Source organism: Oncorhynchus gorbuscha, linkage group LG02, assembly GCF_021184085.1.
Source record: "Oncorhynchus gorbuscha isolate QuinsamMale2020 ecotype Even-year linkage group LG02, OgorEven_v1.0, whole genome shotgun sequence".
In the NCBI taxonomy this organism is placed as follows: Eukaryota; Metazoa; Chordata; class Actinopteri; order Salmoniformes; family Salmonidae; genus Oncorhynchus; species Oncorhynchus gorbuscha.
In genome coordinates, this window is record NC_060174.1 from 67,114,552 (window position 1) to 67,136,845 (window position 22,294).

At 44.1% G+C, this 22,294-nt stretch overlaps 2 protein-coding genes across 3 annotated transcripts; both read left to right on the forward strand.

The window, feature by feature from the left end:
* Positions 1-1,486: 1,486 nt before the first annotated feature.
* On the forward strand, positions 1,487-11,621 carry LOC124007913 (vesicle-associated membrane protein 2). Its single transcript, XM_046318781.1, has 5 exons — positions 1,487-1,810; positions 6,127-6,229; positions 6,476-6,634; positions 6,906-6,957; positions 7,102-11,621. Coding segments are annotated over exons 1-5 (333 nt in total). The 5' UTR covers positions 1,487-1,808; the 3' UTR covers positions 7,119-11,621.
* A 1,544-nt stretch (positions 11,622-13,165) lies between these two features.
* On the forward strand, positions 13,166-22,001 carry LOC124007917 (period circadian protein homolog 1-like). 2 transcript variants are annotated; one of them, XM_046318804.1, is made up of 17 exons: positions 13,166-13,382; positions 14,330-14,939; positions 15,071-15,324; positions 15,457-15,578; positions 15,678-15,879; positions 16,000-16,380; positions 16,500-16,653; positions 16,800-17,043; positions 17,188-17,302; positions 17,416-17,685; positions 17,794-17,952; positions 18,056-18,382; positions 18,523-19,577; positions 19,688-19,844; positions 19,961-20,144; positions 20,392-20,542; positions 20,710-22,001. In XM_046318804.1, exons 2-17 carry the CDS (start codon positions 14,638-14,640, stop codon positions 21,130-21,132), a joined length of 4,500 nt encoding a protein of 1,499 aa, XP_046174760.1. In that variant the 5' UTR covers positions 13,166-13,382; positions 14,330-14,637; the 3' UTR covers positions 21,133-22,001. The 2 variants fall into 2 exon arrangements, with proteins under 2 accessions (XP_046174760.1, XP_046174751.1); XM_046318795.1 differs by having other exon boundaries at positions 14,333-14,939.
* Positions 22,002-22,294: the final 293 nt, after the last annotated feature.

The following is a 22,294-nucleotide window of genomic DNA, read 5'->3' on the forward strand; positions in this document are numbered from 1 at the left end:
TCGTGGGCGACCATCCAGGACAGGTCCCGATGCCGATTCAGGAGAGCAGGATGGGCCACGTTGCGCCAAACCGTTGTGGGCTCACCTATAGCGAGCCCGCGCACTGGACATTCTGGTTCCCGATCCTGCACAAGAGAGAGAAGAGAGCGTTTTTTTTGTTATTAAGAACGTGACTGTTTCTTTTTCCAGTTTAAAATGTCTTAAAAAATTCTGGAGATGGGCGTAGTGCGGGGGTAGCAGGAAAGAGACTGGGGCTCGCAGGTCGACTGGGATCAGCCTCAGAGTCCTGAGGTAAGATCCCAGCCAGAACCATGCGAGGGCCTGAGTCTTGTTGTTGACTAGCCGCTTTCATGTGTTAGTCGGAACTAGGAAACTCTGAAATGTCCGACTGGTTGAATGCAGCACGGTAGGTGTATAACTACAACCAGTTAGCATGTCGGAAATGTCAAAGTTTCTAGTTCTGACTAGAATATGAATGCGACATTAGGCCTACCATTCAAACTGCCCCCCATGATTTTACAATGTGCTTCCTGTTGTGTTTACGCAGAGTCACGTACTAGTTGGAACTAGGAAACTCAGAGATTTCCAATTTGCCAACTGGTTGAACGTGGCACGTTGTATAACTACACCCATTTTCTATCTGAAATTTCGGAGCAAGAAATAAACGCATCAGGATTTTAAGATGTTCCAGTTTATATGATGTCCCACTCTTTCCGAATTCACTCTGCGTTTTCTTTACCATTATTTTTTTCTTGCACAACCAATCAGTAGTGTTACCATGTTGGGTTGGTAGGCTTCAAATGTTGCCATTTGGAATGTTCATATCCTACCGGTAGATGGTACATCGAAATGATCGGGGTTAACCTGCGAGTTTCAACGTTAGGCTGGAGTTTCACCCCACCCCCTTTCAAGGAACGCCATTTTGTTGACGTTTCATCCACCTCAAACGAGTCTTCCGCCATCAAAATGACAGTAGGCTACTGTGCCCTTTCAACTAATCGCATAGGTTTTCAATGACATAGTTTAATCACGTTATAATTTATGTGGATTTCAAAATTGATCAAACCCTGCTAACGCTTGACTGTACATGGACACACTGCCATGTCACAGTTGTGCAATCCGGGATCCTTGGGACGTCCATACCCCGCCATTAAAGTTGAAATGTAAAACCTAAAGGTTAAGGTTAGGTAAGGGTTGTAGGTAGTGTAAGCATAGGGGTTAGGGTTCCCCACCCTTTTCAATAGGTCCTATCTAGATGGGACACAGTTTTTGTCAAATTGAAGTCAAACGTAGATGTTTTATTTTATTTTAGCTAACCCTAACCCTTTTCCTAAATATAACCTAATTTTCCTAACCGGTTACGTTAATTCGCCTAGCATGCTGAGTAAATGATCCTAAACCTGCTACGAAAAGACAAAACCCTTCCAACCTGCGGCTCCCTGGATGGTGAATGACGTCATCAAGCCATCTTTGTTCTCCTTACACAAGCGTGTTTATTACTTGTTCATTACAGTAGTGACACAGAGGAGACCAGTGGTAGCTGAGTTATTATACAAATACATTGGCGAGGTGCGGCATAAAATAAGCGCACGAACTGAGAAAAGGGGAATATTTACAACGGGGGAATAAAATCAACTTGGTGGTAAACATTATCACTCCCTCCTATTGAAAACGCCAGAAGAGTGAATCGACTAAGAGGGAGCGAGAGGGAAAAAGAGCGCTGAAGGCAACCCACTCAACAGCCACTTATTAGGCAAATACATTCCAGTCGGACTTGCGTAGCCTGCATTAATAAACCACCATAAGAAATGTGAGTATCACACTGTTGCCTCTGTGTGACGTTTATTTTCTTTGTGTGCCTGTTGTTATGTCTAGGCCTATGTGTATTTATTTATCCGTGCTCGTTGGGTAGCAGAATGCAAGCCTATTTGTTGTTCAGAAATGATTTTAGAAAGGAAATGAACTTAACCATGGTCTCCAAGGCATATAGGCCTATTGCATTTGAATCGTGCGTCAGGGTTAAAGAACCCTATACTTACAGGATAAATGTGTTGATTTACTGTGGGATGTTTATTTATGAACATTTACTGACAATACACATAGGCTAAATAGCATCCAACATTCGCCTATAGTCTATTCCATAGGCGTCGGTTGGTTGGCCCTGTTGTCAGCCACATTTCTTTACGAAATATTCAGTCATGTTGGCTAGTTATGATGAGTTATATTTATTCAAATGTAAAATATATATGTTCTTATCATTGGAATTGGACACGCACGCCTTTTCTCCAGATTGGACTGGTTTGATTTGAATGGGTTGACGTCCGTGTATTCGCATGTATATCCATTTGAAAATTGGAATTGAAAGTAGAAACCTACAAATATCTCATTTGCTTATTTGGACGTATGCATTGGTTTCTGCCACAGATGAATGTATAGGCCTACGGCTAAATATACACGTATCATAGGCTAAGCAACTTGGACCTAATAACACATTTTCTCCCATTCAACATGTTGAACATCTTCTTAGAGAAGCAACACATCCATATTATCTTGGATGTAATGGATGTAGTAGGGTCGACTATCATTAGCCATATTGTGGGCTTAGCCTACGTGATATTGCTAACCAACTGTGGGGGTGGGGGTAACTGACGCTCATATCTGTCGATTGTCAAGCAAGGACGGGCAATTAAATGTAGCCTATTTAATTTGATGATTCAAGGGTACACCGGGGATGTGGCCGTTTCCGCTCCTTTCCTTGACAAGCTATACCAGGTTCAGTCGTCTGAGGTTGTTTTTGTTTAGCGACTGCTAGGCTACAGGAGGCAGGTGTTTTTCACTGTCAGGGAAGATGGCCGTGGCATTCTCTTCTCTGTCGATACGTGCATACAAACAAGCTGCTGAAACAGACAGCATCTCATTGAGGCCAGGCAACAAATGTTAGCGTTACATCGTCAACATGCTGTTGATAAACAAATCTAGCCATATACATTTTTATCCTATTTTCTCACTGTAATTCCCGCGATAAACTGGCGGTGACATTGATGTTAGACGACATTGAGGACCCTTTCAACAAATATGAAACCCCCCTTGATAAAAAATAAAAATAAAAAAGCTAACTGCATTAGGCAAATTTTGGGAACTATGCAAAGCCGTTGCCAGCACTGGACAGCGCTGCCTGTCGCTGTCTTCCCCAACAGTGCTGAAACAGACTTGTAGACTAGAGTCCACTGTTTTTGTGGCTATGGTGTGTATGCGTGCTGTCTCGTGCGTGAGAGACGATTTGTAAAAGCTTCATCAACATGTCTATGGCAATCGGCCATATACAGCCCAATAAAGCAGGAAAGAAAGACTTGATTAATGTTGTCGCCTATTAATAACAAAAGGCCGATCGTCGTGTCTGTATAATAATTCAGAATAGCATGCGAGCTGTTTTCAAAGGGAATAAAACCATTTTACTGGCCATGGTCTTGACAAGGGGACATTTTTTTTCACCCTGTTGGTGGAGGACGTTGTGAATCTGAGGTAGACCTTGCCCTGGGTTCCCCCCAGACTGCTGTCGACACTCCATTACTCTTATTTGAAAGCCTACACAATCCATTTCGTCGTGCCCTTTGAATATGTTCCCCGTCACTGTGCACACACACACACACACACAATCCGCCCTCTTCTTTTATCTGAGGCCCCGAGAAAACAATGGTTGTTGTAGCAATGTGGGGGATGATGTACAAAACACACTAGGGGAGTTGCCAATAACGTCCTCGTCCATCGTTCATCTCTCGTTTGCTCGCTGCACAATGACGATGGCCTCTTCCGCAGAGAAGGTGAAAGAGTCTGGGTAGGATTTGGCCTCTAAAAATTGAATTGTTGTAATCGACATGAGAAAGAACACGTCCTAAACATCAACATAATGGAGGCTCCCAGTAGACCACATACGAGTTGGGTAGCATAATGATTAATGTGGCAAGGTGACTCAACACATCAAATTAGTGTTTCCAGACAGCGCTTGCTTTGGACTGACAAATGCAACTGAAAACATGAGTGTACAGAAGGATTTGTAGCCACATGAGGATTAGCTCTGTGTGTCACGGCCTTAAAGGTGACCTTTATACAGAGTTTTGTCTCACTCTGCTGGAGGAAGGGGGTCACTACAGGCAGGACGCAACCTCAAGATGTAGTTGAGAAACGAGATTGAAAGCGGTTCATGGTCGATGCTGTGCATTATTTACAGCCCACTTATCCTTAAGTTGTGAACCTATGATAGTACTATAATGAAAAGGCTACAGACACTTAAAATTAAATACCAAGTTAAGCTTGATACTCACTCTCACATACAGTATGTAGCCTAAAGATATTATGAACACTAGTACTTCACTAAAGCCTGAATCCATTTATAGAACGTGAACTATAAATGGGGTTGAAGTTACAGTTACATGACTATTGCTCTACATGGGTGCTGGAAATACTGGAGGGACACAATATACTCTATTACCACAGTAAGACACAAAAGGATGCCTCCTCTTTGATATACGTATGTTACTCAGCTCCATGGTCCACACAGTGAGTTACTAACACAGCTCAGCTCCATGGTCCACACAGTGAGTTACTAACACAGCTCAGCTCCATGGTCCACACAGTGAGTTACTAACACAGCTCAGCTCCATGGTCCACACAGTGATTTACTAACACAGCTCAGCTCCATGGTCCACACAGTGAGTTGATAACACAGCGCAGCTCCATGGTCCACACAGTGAGTTACTAACACAGCTCAGCTCCATGGTCCACGCAGTGAGTTACTAACACAGCTCAGCTCCATGGTCCACACAGTGAGTTACTAACACAGCTCAGCTCCATGGTCCACACAGTGAGTTGATAACACAGCGCAGCTCCATGGTCCACACAGTGAGTTACTAACACAGCTCAGCTCCATGGTCCACACAGTGAGTTACTAACACAGCGCAGCTCCATGGTCCACACAGTGAGTTACTAACACAGCGCAGCTCCATGGTCCACACATTGAGTTACTAACACAGCTCAGCTCCATGGTCCACACAGTGAGTTACTAACACAAATTCAGCAGAACTATCAGAGCAATGAGGGCATGCAAAGGAAGGACTACCCAGCATACACATTTGCGTCATAGTGTTTTTGGCCTTGCCAGTAGGCTTTCCAGTGCCTTTTCATCTTTTCTACAACTAGGCCTAATGGTAGATTAATCTAGTCTATAGTCAAGGTTTAGAAAAGAGAACAACTGCATTGAGATCATAATGAAAATAAAGATACCACATTCAGATAGATTGGTGAGAAAGAGTGAGTTACTGTACTCAGTTGTAGATGGTCAACATAGATGGTCAGAATAGATTGATAGGACCAGACATGTAGTAATTGCTTCAGGACTTTTGATTGTCGTCCATTAGTTTCCCCTTAGCACAACCCTAACAATGCCCAGCGGAGGGTTGTAGGATAGGATGGTGTCTGTCAGATATGGTATGCAGAATATATGGCTTCGTGGTCATCTTGATGTTTTCTTGAGGAGGGTGCAGTTAGGACAGATAGCTTTATTTTTATTGTCTTGTAAAACATTTTATTTCTGGCAATATTGAGAGCATTATTTATCAATTTATTCAGCTTTTTATTCAGCTTTCAGATGTAGAAGCCTTCTTGGAACATAGAAAGTGATGGTTTGAATTAATTAATTCAGAGCAGCTTTGAATGTGCTTTAGTAGTGTGTGTTATGGATACAGTTGGAAAGGGCCGTAAGCAAAGCGGATGCACATAATTGTATTTCATGCTTGGTGGATCCTTTTATCCAGGCCCTTTTAATTCAGGATTAGTAAACCATTCAGCCTGTTGTTGAGGCTCATTAAAGAGAGATATTCTGCCTCCTTTTCCAATCATTCAGTCATCATGAAGCTGTTGACTTGATTCAAACCTATAACGTTGAGATTCTACCTCAGTGAGTACTGTGACGGTGGATAATTCCAATCAGCCATGATTTGATAGTAACTTGTTTTTACTTCTATGTTCCAAAGAGACAGGTTGGCCTATTTAGTAGATGCATGCGTTACTACACGGTCATTCATACGCCGTTGAAGGTGAATAAACTGACGAGTTGTGTTTGATTGACAGGTCTGCCCCAGCTGCCGCCGGCGCCCCCGCAGATGGAGCGGCGCCCCCTCCAAACCTCACCAGCAACCGCCGCCTGCAACAGACACAGGCTCAGGTGGATGAGGTGAGGAACATGCAGACACACTCACCTTGTATTACACACATACTGACCCACAGAAATATCGGAACCTTCTTCACACGTTGTAAATAGTCACAAGCCGACATGGACTGGATGAATGCATGTCCAACACACTTAGGTCAACAGTCAATACATTGTGTAAATATACTGTGGAGATAACACAACTCAGTCTGAGTTGATTGAGGGATTTACCCTGTCCCTGTTTTCGGCCCGTGTGTCTGCCCTCCCCAGGTGGTGGATATCATGCGTGTAAACGTGGATAAGGTTCTGGAGCGTGATCAGAAACTGTCAGAGCTAGATGATCGGGCCGATGCCCTGCAGGCTGGAGCCTCACAGTTCGAGACCAGTGCTGCAAAACTCAAGAACAAGTACTGGTGGAAGAACGCCAAGGTAAGGGCTACATTGAGATACATAAAGATGTACTTTGGTCCACATTTATTCATGATAATAGTAATTTCCTTTGAGGCTTTCAAGATGAATGTTAAAACATAATGAAATGGATTGTAGCTCATGATTTACCACATGTCCCATCCCCCCTGTTTTACTACCTCTCCATGTCCAACTTAATTTTGCTGGACCCCAGGAAGAGTAGCTGCTGCCTTGGCAGCAGCCAATGGGGCTCCATAATACATTAAAACATACAAAACTCTGCTTCCTCTAGATGATGATTATCCTGGGGCTGATATGTGCGATTGTCCTCATCGTCATCATCGGTAAGGGTCACACCCACACTCTCCCTACCATGGCAGTTTGAATTAAGATATACTCTGTGCTTCAGTATTAGTCTTTTTTTCTCACCATCCCTTTCCCTTTTTCTCTTTCTCTCTTTCCCTCTCTCTGTTTTTCTCTCTCTCTAGTCTACTTCAGCACTTAAGATGAGTGGCTCCGACCCCAGTCTGCACACGAGACTGCCCGCTTCCTTGCAAGAGAAAACCCTTCAAATCAACAACAACAAAAATTTCCACTGATGATGAATTCATTAAATTGCTCCCCAAATAGTCTCAATATGACCCTGCCCAGAACCCCCTGAACCCTCTCAGCCCCCGCTTCCACCTCCTCACCTCTGGATCCCTGTCAATTTTCGTCCTGTGAGTCTGTGGCCCTGCCTTCTTTGTAAATACTTCCTGCTTTTCTAATCCGTCATTCATACTCAGAACCCAATACTTGTTGTGATTGTTACTGATGACAACGACAGAAAAGAAAATGATGACCCTGGCGATAATTGTTATATACCAGATATGAAATATATATATAGTTCTTTGTAGGAATTTTATTCTGATATAATGTTTTTGTAGGTTGTGTGTGGGTGTGCGTTTTGTATTTTTTAATTTTTGTATTAATTTTACTTATGCTTCAGATTTGAACTACTGCCTATTAATCAGAGTGTGTATATCTTGCACGTTCTCTCTCACTGTCTCTGCCTGTCTCTGGCTTTCTCTGTCTTGCTCTGTCTCCCACAGAGTATAGGTGCATCTTTGCACAGTGGAGTTTGTCTCCTTTAACCGAGGTACTTAATCAATATTCCCATCCTGTTCTCCATCTTTTGCTTCTCTCTCTCTTTTCTCTTTCTCTCTCCTACACCCTTTAGCCATACTGTCTCTTTGGAATCCTTTCTTCCTCCTCTTTCTTTCTGTCTCTCTTTGCCTGTTTCTCTTTTCCCGATCATGTACCTTCTCTTTATTAACTGCCAATGGAATTGGACCAATGTCTGTAGATGTTTTTCATTTGACTTATTTAGTGTCTTATTTCGAGAACATTCCTCCATTGCTGTCTAGTACAAATGCTGTCAGTGTAGCACATGTATATGTAAGTGTCTTTAAAAATATATATATTTAGAAGTGATCATAAATATTATATCAAAGCTAACAAGCCAGAGTTGAAAAATAACAATATTGATATAAAAAAATGAGGGCTTGCTAGTTTTTGTTTGGTGGATCAGGATTTGAACCTGTTTCATTTTTTCATTTCAGCAACATAACATTGCATAACGTTGCTGTGACAATACACCAAATCCTACAGAGATGTCATTACTAACAAATAGCTAAAAATGATACTTACACTAAGGGGTCAAAAATGCGGACACAGTAAAGCCTTAGTCTCTGATCAAAACGTATCACATTGATGATTTTTTACGGTCAAAATATTCCCATACACTCTTTATTTTGTGTAGGGGGAGAGGCTGACTGAAAAGGGGGAGGCGGTGTGAAATGCACAAAGAGCCTTGTTTTTGATGGCGCTGTCTGTCTGGTCAACCGCATGACCGCTGTCTGGCTGGTCAACAGCATGACCGGCCGAGAGAGAACCTCATGCAGCAAAACCTCACCTATTGATGAGCACATACACAGACAACTCAGCCTTATTTGAAAGTGAAGGTAGAAGTATGAAGATGGATGAAGCAACTGGCATGGACATACAGTAGTAGAAAATGATGATCTAGAGAAAGGGACTAACTTGGCCCATGGGGGCCAGCTTCGTTGACGGATTAAGAGTTGCTGTAAACCTTAAGTGAACTTTCCAAGAATCGTCATGAAAAGCAGTCATAGTATACACACAAGCTAGAGGGAGCGTTTGCTAGTGCACTGGTTCTCTCTCTATCTTTCTTACATTTTCTCCCTAGTTACTGTCTTTTTCTTTTTTAAACATAGTAATAGCGTATATTTTATATAGTATATTTGTGTGTTTGTTTGAAGCAGATAGGTAAAGAGGAGACTGAACTCAATCAGGACTTTACTAACTGCTATGAGCAGTGAGCTCCTCTCTGCCTCTGTGTGTTGTGTGTGTACGTGCATTTTTGTGGTTCAGCTCTGTAAGTTAAACACTGCCAAGCAACTAGGGAGAAGCTTTTGTTTTCTGCCATTTTCTCTTTGGTGCCCTTACTGATTTGTTCTTAGTGGATTGCTCTTGCATGGTCACCTCTTGTCCCATGCCCCTGTATAGGCCTAACTGTTTCTAGTGCTATCTGTTTCTAGCATAGGAGGTTGGTGGCACCTTAATTGGGGAGGACGGGCTCATGGTAATGCCTGGAGCGGAATGAGTGGAAACACATGGTTTGATGCCATACCATTTGCACCGTTCCAGCCATTATTATGAGCCATCCTCCCCTCAGCAGCTTCCACAGGTTTCTAGTGCTATATATCTGCCAGCTCTGTTAGTCTACTTTATGAGTAGTAGCAGAAAGACCACTGGACCTGTGGAGAATACAGTTGTTCCCATAGGTTAGGCCACCTTAACCCGACCTCTTGGCCTCTGTCCCACCATTCCCACCTATTTCTCCTCATTGATTCAGGATCCTACACTGGGGATGTGTGTGTTGTTGAAGCTCTGCCCGTCCTGGGAATATCCCTAGTTTATCCTGACAGATTTGGCCGCTTAGACATCAGCGGTGAGGGCAAGCTGTTTCCATGACAACTAAATTAGATGAGCAGAGTGGGGAGGTAACAGATCAGCCCACTGACTATCTTTCAGACTGGTAAGATTTTCCATATTTGTGCTCAAGGAATATTCCTATACTACATGTATACTGGCAGAGCCCCCCCAACCACCTATAATATGTTACACATAACACACACATATACTTCCTTGCTCTCTCTCTTTCTCTCTTTCTCATTCTATTGTTATCTCCTGCTCTTTAACTATCTCTATCAGACACATGTAAAAGGAAATGGCCTTAGCACATTATCTCCCAGCAAAGCCTATCTCCCAGCCCCACCCTTCCTCTTTATTCTACCTAACTAGAGCAAAACTAATTCAGAGGAAAATTACCAAAGACTATATGTTCTTGCTGCCAACTGCCATCAAAAACAAGTAGAGGGACACAACATATTTTACCCGAGTCACTTTAACAGCAATCCTTACTCCCCTGTTTTTGAAAGCGTACCCTTAACCTAAAATACCTAAAGTCACATGACCGTTTAACCCTTTCAGATCTTATTCAATAGCTCATGTTGGCAAATAGATGATGACATAATGTGCTATTTGAAGATATGCAAGAGAAACAAAACCTACAAAAAGACTTGCTTCAGCCCCCTTCCATAAGACTACTTTAATCTGTACCAAGTCTTTAGACACAAGCTCCTATAACAATAATAGCACAACTCCTCTCCTTGTGTGTGTCGCTGTCGTGCTGACAACAATTTACAGATGAAATAAAATATTAACTTTATCTATAGCTGTTAAACAAAACAAACAAAACATGCATAAAAAAGTCTGTATTGTCTGGTGTTGTAGTGTGGGGGTGTATTTGGGGGATGGGGGTCCTATTTCTTCAGGTCGGAGATTAGAACAGTTCATCAAAATCTACTGGGTGAGGTCAAGAAAATTCACGAAAGCTGTATAAAAATTGGAAAATAGCAAGGTGACAAAAAGGTGACAAAAAAGGTGACAAAAAAAAGAATGCCACCTTCGAGTTATCTCATGACACCACTGGTCGGGGTAGGACTCCTGTGCTGTTCACAAATCCAAGGGTTGTCCTTAAAGTGCTCAGCAAATTTAGATGTAAAAAAATAGACAAATTGATGTTATGTGAGTGCTCATTTTCTGTTGCTTTTTTTTGTTCCGCAAGGATGGGTGTGCGCAACTTTTAATGTCCTGACTCTTTTTTTATGTTGTATTCTGGGTGTATTTTGGGAGGGCTAGGATAGGATGTGGTGGAGAATATTGTGTTATTGCTAACACTAAGAGGTGTTCAGTGACTTCAACATAGGAGGGAACCTTTTGAGGCACTGATCCTTCACAGGTCGGCTATAAAATCACAATGCTCTCACCAATACACATTACATTTCTTTTTTATTTTTGGATAAAATGTTTCCTTTGTATTTTGCATAAAGTTAGTAATAACTTTGGTATGATGTCATTGGCTTAGGTTGTGTGTACATCGGAAGAGAAGGAAAGATTAAATAAAGACATGTTCTCTATGTTAATCGTATCAACCAAGTCAAGAAGAAGGGATGTTACTGGGAAAACAAATGTCCAGAAGGCTTAGAATGGTGTACAATTCAAGACAGATTCCTCTGTTGTTACTATGTTTATATTTTGTTTGAACTTCATTTTGTGGAGGGAATATTATTTTGTTCTTTTGGGACTGGTGTTGGGGAGGTTTACAGTCCACATTACCTCTGTTTGTCTGGTCTTTCAGGAGGGAATAGACTGGGGGAGCATGGGTAATGTGTTCGGTTCAGTCTGTTTTATTTGATTTATTTATTATGTTTTTGTTTTGAATGGGATTGGATATTAAAAACAAGGTGGATTACAATGTACCACAGGATACCAATTGAAAACCAGAAGTACATAAAAAAACAATTGTAGTGTAAATCGATCAATGTCTTGTTATATTGATGAACATCATGGAAATATATATATATATATATTGGAAAAACGATTATTCTGATGACCTGTGTTTATTGTTCCCAGTGTGTGTGTGTGTGTGTGTGTGTGTGTGTGCGTGTTTAAAAACAATGATGACATTAAAGAAAATTATGCTAAAATGGGTCCAAATATAATTGAACTGTGATGCAAACCAAAATATTTTGTTTGACTACATATGTCATCAAGACAGGATGGTATATCTCACTGGAATTTAAGCTGGAAATAGATGAAGCGCACACCAACAACGTGAAATATCTACAGTGTAAGTTGTCCTCCCCAACTCTTATTTTGCAGATAGCCAGGTATCTCATAGCCTACGTGGAATGTATGAATCACACACAATCGCTCACCTATTTAGGGCCCAATCGTCCTGGAGAGAAGATGTGGAACATCTACAATTATATTTAGGCTAGATAGATAGGGTTACTGTGGAAGATTGCCCATCCACGTTAGTCAAGATGACATTTATTGAGTGTTCAGATCACCAACAATGTGAATCCAGTCCAAAAGGAATCATTGCATGAACCAAAGGACCAAGGCAGAAGAAAGCAGTGTGGTCAGTACACTCAGACAAAGTTGGATGTAATTGGACTGGGCAGCACATTCATAGAATTATTATAACACAGATGTATACACTTTTGTCATAGGAAATATAGGTTCTATTCAACATTTCATTGGTTTGCCATGAGTGTTGAGGTATATATCCCCTCACAATGTCTAGAGAGTTTTACTTCATGAATTTCTGAATGCATGTCACCCCATGTGTTACTCCATATGGTCAGCCCCAGTAGTCCAGCTACACAACACATGTTGATGATGTTTACTGCCCAGGAGAGGTTAGATGAGAGGACAATTTAATGTCCCAAAGGGAATCTAAACAATATAAAGAATGAAGGTATCATAAGGATCTAGGAACAATTACAATCAAAAAACAAAATCTAGGGAATGGAACTGATTGACAATGTAAGCCTATTTGATTGAATTACAGTTTTAGGGTAGAATTATGGCTGTAGGGTAGAATTTTGGAGAGGAAGGGGTTGATGTGTGTGGCTAGTCATACTGCTGCAGTAGCATTTGTGCACTTATTTAGTGTAATTTAGGGTTGTAGTACGTAGGCCTATCTGGATATGTCTGGAATTGAGTCAGACATATCCATATTCAGACATATCCAGTTAAAAATAAAGGTTACATTTAAAAATATATATATTTTATCCATGCCTCAAAATTATACAAAGAAAAGTCGTAAACATGCCTGTTTCGTGGTTAGGGAAAACACGCAAGGAAACAATAAAGAAATTACATTAATTCAGAACATTGGCAGTGGCACGTTGCCAATAAATGTTGTTTCTGACGTTCTGAACGGAGAGCACCGCTGGGGCAACGTGATAGAGAAGCATAGAAGAGCCCCGTGCAGTCAGGACACCGCCCTACTCAACCAATGAATGCATTCGCTGGGCGTGGTATATTTGGCTCGAGCAGAGTCGGAGTCAGTTGAGGACCAATCAATGCCACACATGGGAGCAGACAAGGGGCGTCATCACGTGTGCTTTTGCGTGTTCCCTCCCAGTACTGCGAATACAATGTGCGGTTTTGTTCAGTGTGTGTGTTACTTGTCTTGCAGTCTGTTAACATTGGACCAGGTCGCTGAAGATGTCATTTCGGGTTTCTGCAATTAAAATAAATAAATAATAATAATTGTAAACCTACTGAATACACTGTGGAATAAGTTTCAATAGTGTTTGCCTCGGAACGTATTTTCTCTTCATGGAATAAGGTGAGAATGTCAACTCTGATCAAGAACTAACTATGGTTTCGTTAACGTTAGCTAGCTATTTGGTTGTAGTAGCTTACAATTATCTATGTATTTTAATAGGCAAGTTAGTTAAGAATATATTGTCATATACAATGACGCCCTACCCCGGACAAACTCTAAAGATTGGGACTCCCAGTCACGGCCGGTTGTTATACAGACTGGAATCGAACCAGGGTCTGAGATGCAGTGCCATAGACTGCTGCGCCACGCGGGAGCCCCAGAATCTAGCTAACGTTACATGTTTATGTTTTTTTTTAAATGATCAGCATTGACATTAGCAAATGAAGCATTGTTGTGGCATGGCAAGAGTGTAAAACAAGTTTTTTTGTGTGTGTGTGTGTGTGTGAATCTAGTTAGCTAGATACAGTTTAATATTTATTGGTCAGTTCGTGTTTCGTACAAGCGAGACTCATCTTTTACCAGGATTGTGTAAAGTAGAAAAAATCCATGAGCTCATTCGGGACCTAGCTAGCTATGTGCCCTAGTCTAGTAGAGGCACGTTGCCTTCCCTGTCGTCAACAATAAATCCCACAGCGGTGTCATCCTGTTAGTTACAGTAACCCACAAGACATGCCAGATAGAGAAATGGACTACAAAGTCACTTTCTCTAGCATTTGGTTACCTGTTATTGTCAGTTTACGGTTCTTGACAGGGATTTTATTTTTATGTCCTATATATGGAGATCAAGTTCTTTGAGCCTGTCCATACTTGGATACACATGACTTTAGGCGACTTGAAATCAAGCAATTTAGTTATGTACATATGTGATTTGAGTTAACTATTGCCTTTACAGTGATGTGTTTTTTTGGTAATGTTGTAGTGAAGTTAGATGTACTAGTGTTTACACAGATGTCTGACTCATGATCTCACGTGACTCACCACTCATGATTGTGAATGATTTCTTCTAGCAGGTATCCTACCGAATCATCTAGTGCACTGAGTGTGGACACACGAGGAAGAGCAAACGGACAAAGAAAGGCTCGGCCCTCTTCTCTTCAATTGGCCTGTCAGGTTCATAAGCTTTGACCTGACAAAAAAACTCAAGATCAATGAGATACAGTCCATACTTTGTCCATATCTTCTCTCTCATTTTTGCTTTTCCAAGCCATGACTCAATCTAAGTTTAGTAGCCCCACCTAGTGGCAGGGTATCACATCTCTGTTTTGACAGATACTTTTTGTCATACAGCAATAGTCAATCACTCATACGGCTTATTATGAGTGAAGAGAATGCATACACCACTTCTGGAAATGACACTATTGGAGTAGGTTTAGCAGAAGATGTGGTGGCAGGACAAGAGGCTGAGTCTGGACTGAGTCAGACTGGCAGCTCCAATGGGAATGGACAGAGGACTCGGTCTGGGGGCAAGTCCTCAAACTCTGATGACACCGATGCCCACTTGAGCGGGAACGACTCAGCCGAGAGAGAAGTGGAAGGTCACATGGGGCATGAGGCATCAACCTGCAGCAGCTCCCATAATGGGAAGGACTCTGCCATGGAGACAACCGAGAGCAAAAGGTAAAAAGTTTAACAGAATACATACGCCAAACACCACAACCATGTACAGATGGTAGCCGGTAGACACCGCTTATACTATTGTAATGAATGCTCAGCAGTGATAGTAACATCATGTTATTTTGGCCGGTCAGCTCCAACTCCCACAGCACTTCCCCTCCCAACAGCTCTATGGTCTACAGCCTGCTGAGTGGCAGCTCAGAGCAGGACCACCCATCCACCAGCGGCTGCAGCAGTGGCCAGCCGGCCCGGCTGCAGACCCAGAGAGAGTTGCTCAAGGCCCTGAAGGAGCTGAAGATCCGCATGCCTGCAGACCACCGGACAAAAGGCCGCTCCAGCACTCTGGCCTCCCTGCAGTACGCTCTCAACTGTGTCAAACAAGTCAGAGGTAAGATACTGCCTTTTCAGCCATGCCTTCTGCTACATGTATACTGCGAGGCTTTAGCATGAAATAGCATGACTACTCTCTATCTATAATAGCTATTTAATACTGTCTGAATGTGTGTGTGTGTGTTTTTAGCGAATCAGGAGTATTACCACCAGTGGAGTGTGGAAGAGAGCCACGGTTGCAGTCTGGACCTCTCAGCCTTCACCACAGAGGAACTGGACAACATCACCTCTGAATACACACTCCAGAACACGGTAGGAACTAGAGAACAATCTTTGTCTACTAGAACCAGACTAACAGGTCTTAAACCCAACCGAACATTGTTCTGACACTCTGTTTCTTCTCCTGTACAGGACACATTCTCTGTTGGAGTGTCCTTCCTCTCTGGGAAGGTGGTGTACATCTCTCCCCAGGCCTCTCCCATGCTGCGCACTAAACCTGAGCGACTACAGGGAGCTCTCTTCTCTGAGCTGCTGGCCCCCCAGGACGTCAGCACTTTCTACAGCAGCACGGCTCCCTGCCGCCTGCCCCCCTGGGCCTCCTGTACTGGCTCCAGTAAGTTTCCACACCTCTAATTCAGCTCTGAATTCACATGGAAATGGATCATCACATTTGTGTATGTGATGTAAATATTGTTGTGGTGCTAATATCTCTCCTCTCTCTTATCTCCATCAGTGACCTCCCCTGTGGACTGCACCCAGGAGAAATCCATGTTCTGCCGTATCAGTGGTGGGAGGGACAGCGATGGGGAGGTGCGGTACTACCCCTTCCGTATGACCCCCTACCAGCTGACACTGCGGGACTCTGATATGTCTCAGTCACAGCCCTGCTGCCTGCTCATCGCTGAGAAGGTGCACTCAGGATATGAAGCTCCCCGTATCCCAGCTGACAAGAGGATTTTCACCACTAGCCACACCCCCAGCTGTCTCTTTCAGGAAGTCGATGAAAGGGCTGTGCCATTGCTAGGCTACCTGCCCCAGGACCTGGTTGGGACCCCTGTCCTCATGTACCTCCACCCTGATGACAGGCCTGTCATGGTGGCCATACACAAGAAGAGTGAGTACTCCTGTCCAACAGTCATGCCTTATACGTTCTGTAAGGATTCATAAACTGTGGATGAATGATTATGTTCTTATACTCAATCAAAATGTTAACATATTTGGTTCTCCGCACAGTTCTCCAGTCAGCGGGCCAGCCCTTTGAACACTCGCCCCTGCGTATGTGTGCCCGGAACGGGGAGTATCTCACCATAGATACCAGCTGGTCCTCCTTCGTTAACCCCTGGAGCCGCAAAGTGGCCTTCATCGTTGGTCGACACAAAGTCAGAACGTGAGTAGTTGACCTCTCTGCTACGTCAATGACCTTCACAACCTTGCAATAGCCACATTTGAACTGCTCTGTAACCTATTTGTGTAGCTATCAAGCCGTGTCTTGTTCTAAACCCCATTCCCTTGTCCTTCTCCCCTCATCTACAGGAGTCCCCTGAACGAGGATGTGTTCACGCCTACTGTGGAGGTGGAGGCGCGGGCCATGTCTCCAGAGATCCCCAGGCTCAGTGAGCAGATCCACCGCGTGCTGGTGCAGCCTGTCCACAGTGGTGGCTCCCAGGGCTACTGCAGCTCCCACGGATCCCACCCACAGAGGCCCAGCCCAGGCTCCTCGTCAGGCAGCAACAGCCCCTCCACCAAGGAGCTCATCCTGAAGACCATCCAGAGACCAGTGAGTACTAACGCAATCATAATCTCACGCATGTTTCTGTTGTCTATTTGATCAGGTAACAAGATTTGAACAGGGTCATTTTAGTTTGTAATGTTTGACTAGTTTGTAACTAGGCCTAATTCTCACCCATCTTCTGTTCCACAGCAGCAGATGACATTCCAGCAGATGTGTAAGGACGTCCACATGGTGAAGACCAATGGTCAGCAGGTCTTCACCAAGTCCCGCAACCGCCCAGCACTCTGCAAACACGCCAGCACTGGTAAACACCTGGAATTATTTAAAAAATAATGAGTTTGTTTTAGGATTTTTGTTCCATAAAATGTCCCAATTAGAAATGTATAGCGTAGATAATGCGGTTCTTCTTCCTCTCAGGAGCCCTGGTGGTGCCAGAGAATTTAAACAAGGACTTGGGACCTATTGGAGCTCTGGGGCCAACTAAAACCCTGGCCTCCGTGCAGTCAAGGAAAGACCCGTCAGCCAACTACTCCTACCAGCAGGTCAACTGTCTGGACAGCATCGTACGCTACCTGGAGAGCTGCAACGTCCCCAACACAGTGAAAAGGAAATGTGGCTCCTCCTCCTGCACCACGTCATCAACGTCAGATGATGACAAGCAGAGGGAGTTGCCTGGAACAGCTAAAGGTACACAATAAAGATCACATTGAAACACCTCAAATTATGTTTTTTTTTAATGCCTTTTTTTATGCTCTGCATGTATTTTTGGTTTCTTAACTGTGTGTTTCCTTACAGATCTCAAAGGCCCCCAGAGTAATGAAGGGTCTAAAGGGGGGCCACAGATGAGCCCTCTGGCGCTGCACTGCAAGGCTGAGAGTGTGGTCTCTGTCACGTCCCAATGCAGCTTCAGCAGCACCATTGTCCACGTAGGTGACAAGAAGCCCCCAGAGTCAGGTTGGTCACATCCCTTTATTGTCCGACTGTTTGTTTTCCTCTCTTCTTGGCCTCCGTCTCTTATCGCTCATCTCTGATGTATTGTCAACCTTATTCCTTGCAGATATAGTTATGATGGAGGAGACACCAGCCACCCCCACTCTCACCGTCACCTCTCCAGCCCCAGCCACTAACAACGCCATCACAATGTTAGTGACCCCCCGGCCATTGGCCCTGCCCAGCCCTGCACCACCCAGCCCTGCCCAGCCCGATAGGGACGGCCGCAGGTCAGCTGGATGCTCTGGCCGCCTGGGTCTGACCAAGGAGGTGCTGTCTGCCCACACCCAGCAGGAGGAACAGGTGTTCCTGAGCCGGTTCAGAGACCTGGGACAGCTCCGCGTGCTGGACCCTGGCCCTCCTCCTCTGAGAGGACTCACCACCACACCCAAAGGTAAGACGGACACTTCAAGTGGAGATGTGGTTTTTATTATGACTGTGAAAGGTAATATGAATGAGAGACCATTGTTTTTCCATGCAGCTCACCCCTGTGTTCTCTCTGTGTCTCTCCCTCTCTATGTGTCTCTGTCTCAGGAGTGTGCAGCTCAAAGGACTACCCAGCAGGTGGTCATGGACGGAGGAGGGGCCGTGGGGGAAAGAGGCTGAAGCACCAGCAGGAGGGCTCCCAGCGTGGGATGAACGGTAGTTTCAGGAGGGAAGGGCAGGGGCCCCAAGGCCTCACGTTCCCCATGGGTCAACCCCTGATGATGCAGGGACCCCTGACCTCGTCCTCTTCCTGGCCCGCCTCTGAGGCCAGTCTCCCTCCTGCCGTGGCCCAGTACCCTCCAGGAGTCCTGCCCTTCTTCCCACTCTACCCCAGCGTGCAACAACAAGTCCTGGGCCACACCGGAGTGAACCCCAATGCCATGCAGATGGGCTACCCCAGCCCCCAGCCAGGCTTACCGTACCCCATGCATACCATGCCGTTGGCTCCCCCAATGATGGTTGTTCTGCCCAACTACATGTTCCCTCAACTCAACGGATGTGTATCACCGCTCAATACCACCATGCCTCAGTATAACACAACCATACCGAACCTTTGCCCCGGTATCCCTGGTATGGCACAACTTAACCAAGCACTACCGCTGTTCAAACATACTATCCCACTACCACAACTCAATCCTGGATTGGCTCAGTTCAACCCTGCTATGATGCAGATGAATGGCATGCCTCGTGTTAGTCCCGCCCTAGCTCAACTCAACCCGTCACAGGTCAAACCGACTCTGTCGATGATCCCCCAACACTGTTACGATCCCAGCCCAGCATTACCTTTCCCAAATCCCATTCAGATTCCCAGCTTTGCCTTACCCGAGATGGATCCCACCTTTGTCCAACGTGGCAACTCCCGCTCCAGCACCCCTCAGTCCACGTGCCAAGCCCCCCTGGAGGGGACAGACTCGCCCCTCTTCCAGTCACGATGCTCTTCCCCCCTCAACCTGCTACAGCTGGAGGAGTTGCCAGGCAACCGCCAGGAGGGCATGTCGACAGGGGCGCAGCAGACATTGCCCCCACCTGGCTCGGTATCACAGTTCGGAGGTCAAGCCTCTGTTAAGCGAAGCATTAAGGGTGACGACAGAGAGGACGATAACGTGAGTTTTAAACTGCAATCCATTTAGAAAATATAATTACCAAAAGGTTCATTTGAGTCGAGTGAGTTCTAGTCATTAACCCCTGTCTCTCCTGTGTTCTCTTCCTCCAGGATAATGCTGATGACCAGGACGCAATGTCCACCTCCAGTGACCTGCTAGACCTACTGTTGCAGGAGGACGCCTGCTCAGGCACCGGCTCGGCCGCCTCTGCCTCCGGGTCCTCAGGCTCTGGCTCTAATGGATGCAGCACCTCAGGGAGTGGCACAAGTGAGTTTAACACCTCCCAGATTATTCTTGTTAGCACTGTGATTGGTAAAGGATGTTTATATATTGTGACTGATATGTCATGATACGAACTGAACATGTTCCTTTTTCAACCACAGGAAGTAGCAACACCAGCAAATACTTTGGCAGCGTTGACTCGTCGGAGAACGACCATTTCCATAAGCAGGCACCAGGGGGGGCTGAAGAGGCCCAGCTCATTAAATATGTCCTTCAGGACCCTATCTGGCTCCTTACGGCCAACACGGATGACAAGGTTATGATGACGTACCAAATGCCCACCAGGTAAGAATTCTTTATGGTAACTGCACTACACTGTTGTCATGGCAATTGTAGTCATGATTAATATGAAATACTATTGTAATTGTATTTATGAATGATGATGTAGTAGTATATTTATATATTATTTATTCATACAGACTATGAAAAAGAGATGCCTGCTCACCGTTCTGCTACTAATACACCTTTTACAGACTATGGCATATCTATGGACATGTGAAAGAGTGTCGGTGTGTGTGTGTGATTTTTAAAGGGACAAGGAGACTGTTCTCAGGGAGGATGGTATGATACTGAGGGCGGTGCAGAAACAGCAGCCGCGCTTCACTGAGGAGCAGAAGAGAGAGCTGATCCAGGTCCATCCCTGGATGGGCACCGGACGCCTGCCACAGGCCATCAACAGCCCTGTAAGTCAGCACACAGACACATACTGGAGACCGTAGCTACAACCCCGCCTCTCTCAGACCAGAAAGATTCACAGGAATCAGTATAGATGACAGTGGAGATTAATAAATAAATAAAATACTTGTGAAGAACGGGTTTATTCAACTCTTGTCCCCCTGCTTGTGTTTAGACTTGTACAGGGTGCGGTTCTCCTCCCACTTCCTCCGCCCCCCGGCCCTTTAATGTGGAGCTGCACGACACGGATCTGACAAGGGTCCTCCAGCTACAGGAAGAGACCCCTGTTACCATGGCAACAGACACATATGACACCTCCATCCCACCACCACCAGCACCCCAGACAGAGACTAAAAGGGGTGAGTGGCAAGGGGAGCAGGAACGAGACGGTAGGGACACCAGAGTGAAAGAGTTGGAGGTGACATCATCATCCGGAACAGAGAAAGGGGACTCTGGCTGTAAACAGCAACCAAGGAGTTCTATATGGCCAATGACTCTAAAACGCAATGCATTGGGACAACCGGGAGCCACGGTCACTGTTAATGTGTTGTGTTTGAACAAAGAAGAGAACATGGATAAGGAGTCAAAGAATACCTGATCCTGTTTAAAGACATAGAGAATGTAGCTCAATGTATATGGAATCTAAGGTGTAAATATTCAATGTATTTTAAGTGTAAAAATGGAAAGGAAGCCCTTAGTAAATATTTAATTGGCATGTTTGGTTCCCTGTCTGAGGACTGAAGACATGTTCCATTTGTAATTCACTGCTTTGGGATTTTTCTCCCCTTATAGTGACACTTTGATAGTTTTACAAGTTATTGTGTGTATCAACGCAATATAATTTTTGTCCAATGTCCATATTGGAAAATGACGTCAAATCTATTGTGAGCCATTTTAAATCGCAAATTCATTTAGAAAAATATATTTGGTAGAATACTTATTTCAATTATTTTCTAAGTCATTTCTGATATTGTACCATGTGTATATTACAGTATACCACCGACCAGGAGCTGACATACAGTTTTCTGTGGGCTGTTTTGTCATGTAATGTTCTGAATGGTTAATTTTACACAATCGTTGTAAAAATATGTAAAGTTTTAGCCATTATTGGGGAAATATCCTATTTTTTTTTTTACATCTCCAGAGAAATACACAAAATACATAAAGACCATGTTAAAAGAAATACCCTGTTTTGTTTGAGTTAAGGGTATTTCTGTACAAATATTATTTCAGATTTGTCAGGAGCAGAGATGGGCATTCCCATGTTAACAACAATGAAGCCAGTTTTGTTGATGATGGGGAGGAGCAGGCCTTGATCATGCAGTTGGTCAAGGTCAATATGTTCTATCAATAGTTAGTCTGCCCCTTATTCCCTATTTCATTACTGTAAATAAAAGGATTAGTCACTTATTACAACTCTTTGGGGGGGATTTTGGTATGTAATTCATATTAAAAAGTGAAATGTAATTTGGTTCTGTTTTCTTTTGTCCGTCTTGAAGAATTTGTGGTGTGTAGTTTATATTCTTTCACGTATGCAAAGGGCATCAGTGTAGCTAAAATCATCTAGTCAAGTATTATTCCTTGACTTTCTCTGCCACCAGAGGTTGTGGGGACAGTTGGTTGAAGGCTCCAGGTCCAGCCTGACTGGTGATACAACATTACATTTCTGAAATAGTCTACGGTAGATTAGCTAGGTATTCGAACATATTGAAGTCATTTTAAATAGCCAGCACTGCCGGCCCGCTCATTAGGCCAGATTA